This window comes from Varroa destructor, unplaced genomic scaffold, assembly GCF_002443255.2.
Source record: "Varroa destructor unplaced genomic scaffold, Vdes_3.0 BEIS01000007.1, whole genome shotgun sequence".
NCBI classification, from domain to species: domain Eukaryota; kingdom Metazoa; phylum Arthropoda; class Arachnida; order Mesostigmata; family Varroidae; genus Varroa; species Varroa destructor.
In genome coordinates this window covers 30255181-30266478 of record NW_019211460.1, presented here as the reverse complement: position 1 = coordinate 30266478, position 11298 = coordinate 30255181, and the positions used below count along the sequence as shown (strand labels likewise).

Genomic DNA, 11298 nt, shown 5'->3' with positions numbered 1-11298 from the left:
CTGAAAGGATAAATAGTTCGTATCTAATTGGCATATTAGGATTAAAAAAATGCGACCTGCTTTTTTTGGGTTCTAATAACGCTAGGGCAAAAAACTATGACACCAAAAGGTACAGATAGTAAAAGCATAACTGCAACTTTTAGAACCATAACTTCGTGCTACCTAGCTGCTCAGTGTAAGGACAAGGCAAAAAACGTTAAAATGCGAGCGATTTAAACGTAAAAACTTCGTATAATGTCTAAGCAATAAAAATATAACGACTCATAGCCTGAATTCTGTAGAGCCATAATAACTTACAGTTTTAGCTGGTGCATGCACCAAATAGCTTGTATCCTCAATCTATAATGACGTTATTCTATCCGGGTACATCATAGGAATCAATCGTGGCTACTACGACTTTCGAAACGAAAGCCAAAATGGAGGTGCAAACTTGACAGGAAATACGTGCTTCCTATTTAATCCTGATACTGCAACATGATTTATAGCGTTAGTGGCAATAACCACTCCACCATGCGCAGTCTATCACTGGTCGATTAGTTGAATTTGTTGCCTCTAGCAAAACTTTCCCGATCTATAATGTTATACATATCTGATATTGTTGGGATTGGTATTTTTTGTAAGTGACTTTTCAAAACAGAGCAGGTAGCCGGCCGTTTTTTTGTATTGCCATGCGACTAGTTATCGTCTTCTAGTGAAATCATCATTTGGGCACTGGTATCGCATATACTAATGACCTTACCATTCTGACGAGGTCACCCCAAAGCTGCTGAGAATCATTACTGCCCAAGTACCGTTAAGCTTTTTACCGAAACCCGACAGGGGAGCGTTTGGAAGATGTAAGCAATATATTTTAGAGAAGTTCGCTGCGAAAGCTAAATATGATTGAACGAAGAGATCAGGGTGCACCTGACGGTGTGAAACGCGTTTTGGATGTTTTTGCGTCGACTTGACCGTTCTGCCACAATGTCACTGTGGTAGTTTGAGCCACCACCGAATGGCATAGCGACGGCAGAATGAATGTGAGGTGTGAGATGTTTACCTATGTATTGACGAGCTATTAGCAACGACCGGATTCAGGGCAGCGTCATCGATGTCCTGGAATACAGAAAAACGAAAGTGCGTCAACGTTTGCAAAGGAGCACTTACATAATGAACAGGAAAGGAAACATATTGAGGAAATACTCCTACTCTTCGACTATTTAAATTGTGAACATTGCAAGCTAACGCCAGTAGAGCTTTGTCTATAATAATAACGTAAGGAAGAGGCTACTGATGCGATGTACGTTTGCAGCTAACGAATTCTCTTTTAGGTCACAATTTTCGAGTCATCATGCCAAAGGAGGAACATATTATAAAGATGGCATTTTACTTTATTTTCGATTCGACTCAGTTGTTGCAAGGATCGCTTTTTACCGTTGGATATAAGCATTGAAGATGACCACTTGACCGAGTAGAAACCATTGGATTATTGTTACTTATATTCGTAATTCTTATTACATATCAGCCTTTCTCCTATATTATCTGAAATGTTATTTTTTAAGTCCGCTTATTTTATCGGTAGAACACTGAAAATTTCACTTATATTTTGCCTGCTAGAGATTGAATTCATATAAATCTACCCTTATGTAAAAAAAACAATTCGTCACTATTAGCTATGTACCTTCCAGTCAGTGTGAGCTTCCAATGTAAAGTAAGACGTATTCACATACGACGTGTTTCTTTCAAACGCTTATCAGTCAAAACCCTGGTCAGCTTTTTTGAAGCGCATGCGGGTCGTGCTATCTTCACGGACGTGTCGCATGCATCCTATATCGTATATGAGCTTAATAGGAAGTGCATCCACTATCTCCTTGTTGTAGCCTATCCGATGTATACAGGAAGGTCCGAAGTTATGGGTAGTCATGTGTGTATGACTCGGCCCGCCAATCTCTCGGCCGGTACAAACAAATTCAAATGGCTCTTTCCAGGACTTCGGATTATTAGGTCGCCGCCAGGCAGGTAGCGGTCATACAAGAATCATCGAAAGCCACCCATTTTGCTAAGGCAAGGTAAGGTCAGGGCTTTGATGGGTTGGGTCCACTCAGGTCGAGACGCGGAAATAACGTAACATTCATCTTAGAAAGTCAAAGCTACATAGAAACATTCCATGTTCAAATCTGAGAACGCTTTTGGCGGTGATTCGATTATATATTACGTCATTCGGTTCGCTGTATATGGTGCCAGATGCCGAGGCGATCCATCGTACGGACGTATAAGGTACGTGTGTCAATATACATGAATTGCTGTTACAGAATGTTTTTTGCGATTTTATATTTGTAGAGCAGTGATATCGATGTAAGCCATCTTCGTGCAAACTCTGATCTCGGCTTCAGCCAAGCTATGGAAGCCGAGGCTATTGGCGATGATGCCTGTGATAGCCGCTAAGATCACACGGCTGCTCCCAGGACGATAAAATGTTGCTTTCTTTGGTTCGAACGTAGACCGCTGCGTCACTTCCCACCACCTACGTCACTCATTTGATGAAGTTTGTACCGCCTGTACTGTTACCAACAAAAGTAATATAACAAATACCGACCGTTCGTTGATAGTTCGATCAGGACAGATTGAAGCCAATAGACGATCATTGTTGCGAGAAAGATCCACAGAGCCCTGCGATGATAGATTTCGTCTTGGTCTTATTTTGCCGATTAGGCGAACAGCAAAACCGTTGACCGAGTTTGCGGTCCAACGATGACAAAATGGATCGATATGATAGCACTATTGCTAAATTACATTATCAACTTTATTCCAACAAATGCGAGATACGGCGTGACTATGATATTTCAGTCATTATGACACTGGTTCACAGTATTGAATAGAAAAGGTAGACTGAACTTCAATAGCGTGTGCGGCCGTAGCTTTGCTGACCTTCACCGAACACCATCTACGGTGAATATTTAATAAGATATAATACGATAATAAGCCTCGTTTTCCCGAAACAAGGCATAATTTCTGTGACTCTGCATCTTGTACATTCGGTAGAACTACAATTTCATAAGGATACTCAGAAAATACAATTGAGATGCATCTCGTGTTATGTATAAGAGGCATCGCCATATATGAGAGCTTTGAGGGTACATTGCATTTATTTGGCTTGGGCCTATTATATCTTTTTAATGTTCGTGTGGCCCTTAATAGCTGAAATTATGAGCGAACACAGATCGCCGCAGACAAACATTTGTTGCTATACATTATTACAACACAATAAAACGTAAATCAGTAGTCTCGCTTGAGGGCAACTATAAAGTCAATTAAATATTCTAATAATATTAAATAAACTAAATAAATCTTAGTTTGAGCAATACATTTAAACAATTGAGGATAGCAGTTCTACGTTATTTTCACCACGGCAGAGTGGGCTAAACACGATAACTGACTGCAAACATGGGTTGGATGTTCGAGTCTCATTGATCCGAACCGACTCTAAGATACTGAACATAAAACTGATCAGGATTGTCGACCGGGACAAACGTTTTATCTGTATCGCACGAACAAGATATAGAAATAAATATATTGCTACTATTATACGCTCCATGCTTCTCAGTAGCAACCGACCTAATGTGATTGCCTATTTAGAACCCGAAGCTAACGTTCATCTACGATTGACGAAGTCCAGGTAGTAGCAAACGAGAAACGTTATTTGAATTTGTTTATTACTAAGAATAAACTTAATAGTAATGTTGGAAGATATCTATATGTTAAACCTACTCCTGTTGAACTTCTGTACAATATATGTTAGATGTACAAAATCCAGCCATTTGTCCCAACTGACGAGATCGGTAACCGATATAGCTCCAGGTTCGATCGTTAAGATCGATGCTCGCATCCATCTAAACTCATATTATATTTCTCCTCCAATCGGTACGGCTATTAGGGCTGCCATAAATATCTAGTATATAATAACACCTATATGTAAAGGTCAATAATCGTTATATCTAGCGATCGATATGTACAATTATCTTAAAGAAATAATCCAAAATGGTGCAGCGCTTTTATTGATTGTAAGCTCGCGGAAAGTTCCCGAGATAAAATATGAGTGATTGTGAATTTGTGCCAAACAAAAAAATTACATCAGTCCCCATTTGTAAATCTAACGCCCTGCTAGAATGACTAAATTATTAGCACCCAAACACACTTTCAGTTTGGTAACATAGGATGGATGAAGAAACTGTGCATGGCGGCCATCTTGATTGCCCATGATAATATATAGGATATCATCAACGATCAACCTTAGCTATGGCACTTGAGATAACAGCGCGACTTGCCCATTGAGACGACAGTGAGGCAGACTAACTGTCAATGCCACAAAACCAAACAGCCGGGATCAGCTAAAGGGTAATCTCATAGTTTGAGTAATTTAGATTTTAAACCGAAAAAAGGTAGAAAAAGCCCAACCTGATTGCGGAGTTCGTAGCAGGTTTTTGGCAGGTCGTTGCGTCCATTAAGGCCACGGCGCTTCCATTGTGAGCGGTCGAAGTCCTGTGGAGAATAAAAACCGCAGCAGCGAAATCGAACCTATCGCAAATTCAGAAAAGAAACAAGTGTAGGGTTGAAATATTGCGCGCTATCCAGCGAGTCGCAAGCTCTGCTTATCCGTCGTGTGAAACGAACGATCTAGGCGATGAACATGTAGAACTTTTTCCTTTCTACTAATTTTACAGGTACAGCCTTCTAACGCTTGTATAGATATACAGAACATATTGGCACAAAAACGGTTTTTTTTTTACATATACATTAATACCAAATCGGATCTTGACTAGGGCATTCATGTAAGGCAGACGTCGCAGTTTGTGTGAACTGAACAATAGATTCATACAACAATAACATACAATAATTCGTGAATGCTATAATTTTTTTGCCCCATCTAAAGAAATTGTTGAAAATGCTACGCTATTTTATTTTTGAGACTTCTAAATTAGTAAGCATAGGCAATCTTTATAAAGTCAGTATTTTCAGGACTTTGTTACAATGTTAGTAAATGGGTTATGTTACAAACAGACAAAAATGTTTTTATGGCAAATCACACGAGTCGCTTTATATTATACCTATAAAATACAGACTTCATATTTACTAATTTAGAGAAGTCTCAAAAATAAAATAGCGTAGCATTTTCAACAATTTCTTTAGATGGGGCAAAAAAATTATAGCATTCACGAGCCCTACGGCGCATTGCAAGCGTCTTATAGAACGTATTAATGAAAAGGTTAATTAAATATAAAATCATTTAAAAAACAGGGAGCTTTAAACTCTCTTCACCTCACCCTCATTCAACCTCTGTGTCTTCCGTCGGGCTTTTTTTCTTGTTTAGTCAAGCTACAAAAGTTACGGAAACAATGATAAACAACCCTGTGAACATCTTAGGAAGTCCATTGGCTTCGTCCCTTTGTTTGCTTCGTATTACAGTGTTACATGTGTAATTAGTCACTGCTTTCTTGTGCTATTTGCCCAACAGGTGTTTAATGTAAGTAATAATCTATAAGTTAGTGGTAGATCATTCTCGAAGGTGCCAGATTATGATGTCGCTTCGAAGATATCCAGTACCATAACGTTTTTACCTATGTAAATGTTTCGAGCCAGACATTGCTTCAGACAGCCGGCTTCTATCATAAGCGTATTGTATTTAGGCCCCGATTCGTGCCCAGACCATCAGATATCCCTAAGCCAAGTAGACAAACACGTCACCATCGTGCTATCACGAGAACGCAACGCCTATACCTAAGAACCTAAAATGTGCCAATTAGAAGTAGATCCATTCGTTCAACTATAATAGAAAGATCTGGGTAACTAGCTATAATAGTCAATGAAAAAAAAACATTTTCGCTCAACTTGGCCTTTCCCTCTCAAATATGTTTTTTCCTTTTTCTAGCTTGTTTTCGCTCGTATGTTTGTCTGTTAGCAAATATGGCTGAACGCGTTCAGGATGTCGACTGGGTAACGTTGGCCACCACCCAGCATATCTTCAGAAATTACAAGTAGATGTTCTAGTGAATGATATCAGCTAGCGCGCTCTACTCCAACATCGTGACTGACACATCTGTCATATTCACTCACAGGTATAACCAGAAAACTTGTCCATAAAACCATTGAAGGACGTCCAGAGAATCATGGGCGTATCAGAAAGCTAGTGTTTATAGAAAGGTCGGTATCCTTTTCATTGTCAGGTATACAGTGAGTAAGCAAAAAAAGTCTCGCCCCCAAAAGGCTAGACTACGCATAACTGAGAAGTATATTCATGCTAACGATGGTCTAATATGTTAGGGCATCGACAGTTCTGCTGGTACTTAACTGCCTTTCGATCTTATATTGTTGAAAAGCACCCTTATTTACATAAAGGAGACTGTTGGACAAATGGAGACAGCTAAAACAGTTTATGATGTAGTGATCAAGAAGCTGAGAATACTAACTTAAATTCACACTGCAAAACCACGTTTTGCGGGCCTTCCTCACGGAGGGGTCCAGTGAAGGAGCACAAATCTGTATTATACTAGAAGTTCGTTGATTCACAAACAAACCTTGTGCTGCTCGGCCATTCCAGTATGTGTGTTTTCATTTCGTCCACTACTCTTTTCAAGGATCATCAGTTGAGGGTACAATGACTGACAGTGGAAATTCGCGGGTTACGTGGTCCTCGTTCGTGCTTCTCAGGAATAGTCTAATAAACAGCTTCTGACATAGATTCAAGTCGTCAACGTCTTCTTCATTACAAAACAAATGAGCATAGATGATATTTTGCCTGCCATTAAATAACACCATCTATATATGTGCATTAGATTCTTCCGGGATAGAAGTCAAACAAGAACACACTCCAATTCAATAGCTCACTTTCGTCAATGAAATTTCACAGCTATAACATGAAGAGAATGAGACAACGTCCGGTACACGATGCCCATTGTGCCTGCACATAGTTCCGCTTGGGTGCGATAGGGTTTTTCTTTTCGATGGCCAGTCACGTTAAATGGTCCCGAAATGGCAGGTTTTGTTTTGTGGATACTTTGTTCAAAGAATATTTTTTTTCATTTTCAAATAAACGAGGTAAGAAAATTCCACTACACTTTTACTGAACTTTCTAAAACGTTCTAACGTAATGATTATTCGCAATGAAAGTTTATAATTGAATAATAGCATATTTAATGTACATGGCCGGCTACATACATCGTGCATAGGCTTCCGGCTCTTAATGTATTTGGCCCTTATCGAAAAGCCTAAACGTTATCTATCAGGCCTAAATCGATCTCGCAGCGTTGTCGCAATTAGGCTGATCTTCTGCGAGATAACCTGCGAGTGAGATCGAACTAATTAAAATGGAGATTTTCTTCAGAACAGAACCTTTTTCTCCCATACTGATTGGTAATTTAATCTAAAGATTTGCATTGAAAATATGGTTATTGGAAATTGATTTTATAGAAAATGTTTGTAATTTTGCAATATATAGATGATATAAAAAGAAACGATAAAAATAAATGATGATAAGTTTTGCAAAAATAATTTATAAAATATGGTTAGTTATTATTAATTGTAATACTAGATTAGATAAGTGCGTTTCTGCAGGTAGTTTCTTTCTCTCATCAATCGAATCGGTTGATTATCGGAAATGCTTCATCGTTAATGAAGTACAAACCATCTTGGCACACAACTCACGTTTTTTGATTGGATCAATGCTTTCTTCCTGGGAAGTTTCTTTGTACCATAAAACGTAAACTAATTAGGAGAGGACCAAATCGATAGCTCTTTGAAATGTTGGAGAAATCTTTTGGCAAAATATAAATCTATTTTTCATATATTGAAGATTTAGCGGTATATTAGTAATGTATGCCTAAATATTCTCATAACTGATAAAGTATACCGGAATCGTTATTACTAACGAGCTTCAATGAGAGAATAGGGTTACAGTGTCGAAGATGTATCGAAAAATTGCTTTTTTATCGGCCGCAAATGTCTCAATCGTTTAAATCTCAACGCAATCCTAACAAGCTTCTGCCCGTATTCGAAACAATCCTAAAGCATAAAATGGAACCATAACGCGAAGCGCGGCAAAATTAGAACGGCTTTCCAATGAGAGAGCAACAATAGCTAGAATTGGCAAAATGTTCGGGGTTAAATAAAGTTTCATGGTGTTCTTGTGTGTGTGCGGCTCGCAGGTACAATTGGAGTAACCATTGTTCAATATCATATACGTAATATAGGTACGCTAGCGGATCTGCGGTAATGAAACGAGATTATCAATCATCGTATGGAGATACCTGCAACGAGACAACAGAATCTGCGGCGTAATATTTATTATCACTAAATAACTGCAAAGACTATCGTTATGCCAGGTGTAGCGTTAACCGATCGATGAGGTAACCGTAAACGTATATCGGGTTAGGCGGGACTGGCAAACTGTAAAGCGGTAACTGTTGGCACATTTATTTAAGCTACAATGGTTCCTTTTAAACTGGGTCTAAAATCATCAACAAATCTGACTAGTTATATCGATTAGAGGAAAAACGGGCGAAGCCATCGGGTATTATGTGCTATGAATATTGAGTTTCGGCATACCAATGTGGGTGAGGCATCAGACTCGCAAGTAGAGCTTCCGCATTTATCTTCTCGCGAGAGCTCAGTGCTTATTCTACAAATAGTCAAAATTTTAGTCATAAGTTTACCGCGCAGCTTCTTTTAACCATTGTAAACATAATTTACAGTATGGATAAGATAGGTAATTCGAGAGAGGGCCAAGTTGGTGCTTCTTGACACTGTACAAAAAACATGAGACAAAGACAGCAAATTCACCCAATCCAGACCTAATGTATAAGTGACCATATATATCAAAACCGATGACGAATTTTGTACACACCTGTATGTAGTCAAGACTATGCGTTACTTCAGGGACGATCCCGTAGTCATCGTGAAGCTGTCGCATGGCGTTGCTCCGATAGAACTCCCCAACCTGTGGTTCAGCCCTCTTTGCAGCGATTGCAATAAATACCAGCGCACCGATTAATCCGAGTGAAAGCACAAAATGCACAAAGCGAACCAATAGTTTTCGGGAGAACGCCAAACACCCGTTCACGATGGTCAGTAATGACAGGAACAGAATACAGGCGGGCATCACACGGAAGTTTCGATTGGTATTGGCGATGAGATATAGCTGTGACACAAGCGTGTGCGTACTCTCCACGACGAAGTGATGAAGCGCCCACGATGCGAGCGCCACACCGACGAAAACACAGACGCCACCTAGGGCCACCCCGAGCCGACGGTGTCGCCTGTCATCATGGAGTTTACTTGAGAAAACCGGGGTTGGTGGAGCTAGGCCTTGGATGCCAACCATCGTCGAATGTCCGAGATGGCTTATATGATGTTGATGTAGCCCATGATGCATATCGTGAATATCTAGTGAACTCTGCGAGATGTCCAGCGGTGTGGTGACAGCATCGTAGAACTTGCGGGAAGTTCTAGGTGTGGCCACCGTATGTCTCGAAGGACCCGCCGAGCACCGCGGTATTTCAAATGAGCGATTCGAGTACATTTACCCGGTGCTTTGTTACGTGTCCCTATCGTATAAGCGACTTAGTAGGTTTGTCCTATTGGTTTTGCTGTTTACACGTGTATTCAAGCACGCGTCAAACATCTACAGCAAGTTCTTAGTACTGCAAAGTATGAAACGACATTTGGGCGTGGCAAGAACAGCTACAGTTCACATTTATTATTACCCCATGTTATTTAATAGGCGTCACAACCGACTTCAGACGTCCACTTGTAAAATTACTCCTTTATCAATGTTTCGTACGTAGGCTGTTTCTTCATATAGCCGTAATCAAATAATCCGATTTGGGTGGCAATCGAATGTAGTTACTTTCTGTACAGTTATTCGTCGGCTGCGTCTTCGCAATCGTCTTTACTACCATCACCATTGAAATCTTCTTTGCCTACAGAAAATCATATTTCCTAGTCAATCACAACCAACACCATCATCATCCACAAAACCAAAGGCACTAAGCGCACGCCGTGTGTCAATGCTGAAATCAGCAAACGTACTATTGTTTTGTACCTCTCTAATATCAAATCGTACTATCTCATACTTACACTATCGAGGTCATCGTACAATACAAAACATCCTTATGGAGTTCTCGATAGCTGCTGCTGCTGCTGCTGCGCCTGTGATAAACAGAAGAACTTGTAGCTACAAGACTACCAGCATCCCAACGCATTGAGCGACGGATTCCACCTGCACCAGTAACGGCTATAGCAATAGCCGTAGCAGTACACTTTAGAAAATTTTGTGCTGAACTACACGAAATTTACGCTCCTTCTGAGCGACCATCGCACGCTGACGCGGAACCACTCACCAACGCTGTACTGAAGCACCTCCGTCGCGCTAACGTCAACCCGTGTCGAAACTCGCGTCATTTTGGATGTTACTTCTAGCCTCCGGCAGGAGAGGCGGCTATAGTGACCGGAGAGAGTGCTGCTCCTCCAATGCGACTCGTTCACCTCCTAGCGCAGAGTAGTCGCAGCTGTTTGTGATCCTTACAGTAGTTTCAGCTGTACGGGCTGCTACAGACGTAAATCGCCACTTCAATCCCAAGTGAAGTTGCAGCGATGCCTGCTATGATGAGTATGATGACTATTCACTATAGGCAGAGTCTCCGCCAACAGCATGCGCAGCTGCGGCAACAGGAGGCCCTCGTAGTTTGTCTGTTACGGTGACTCCCGTTCTACAACGTCCAGGGCCCAGTCACACTTCTGAAGCAGCAGTGTGTCACACGTTTTGTTGTTATTGTTGTCGTTGTCGTCGGGGCTGCTGTCATGGTTCGTCTATAACAGTGTGAGCACGGCCATATCAAAGGGCATCCGGCCTTTTGTCCTGGCGAAATAGGCTGGAGTCAACACATAGTTAGTGTCGTGCTGCCACCGCCAATACGAGCCGTTAGCACAGCGGCCGACGGACATCGTTCACAACGAAAACGATTCAACGAAGCTGAATCTGTGGTTGGTCGAGCCAAACGGCCACAACTGGGCTTGTGAATGGGAGAAGATCGCACAATCAAGTCTATGCATTTCTATGGACTAAAGTGGAAAAGAGAGATAGAGACGAGCAGACGACAACGTGTATCACTAACTTCAAACAAAAGCAGATCAGGCTGGAGTAAAGGCGAAAAGCCACTTGGTCAATGGTAGGCTGTTCCCGTAGCGATCTTGGGCTTGGGCTGTTCCGAACTATCGCTACTGGTTGTTTATTGAAGCTGCACTGGACGTCTTTGGTCAAACTGGAAT

At 40.9% G+C, this 11298-nt stretch overlaps 1 protein-coding gene across 9 annotated transcripts in view; it reads right to left on the bottom strand.

The window, feature by feature from the left end:
* Window positions 1-11298, bottom strand: part of LOC111254905 (uncharacterized) — a 43935-nt gene that overhangs the window by 1357 nt on the left and 31280 nt on the right. For 6 of the 9 annotated variants that reach the window (XM_086974753.1, XM_086974751.1, XM_086974754.1 and 3 more), the window contains 3 exons: window positions 8876-9950; window positions 4435-4554; window positions 1040-1095 (listed from right to left, as the gene is read on the bottom strand). In XM_086974753.1, coding sequence (XP_086830879.1) covers window positions 1040-1095; window positions 4435-4554; window positions 8876-9550 — 851 coding nt within the window. In that variant the 5' untranslated portion in view covers window positions 9551-9950. Of the gene's footprint in view, window positions 1-1039; window positions 1096-4434; window positions 4555-8875; window positions 9951-10107; window positions 11035-11298 lie in introns of those variants that run through there. The other 3 variants (XM_022816273.2, XM_086974755.1, XM_022816272.2) reach the window with 3 other exon arrangements.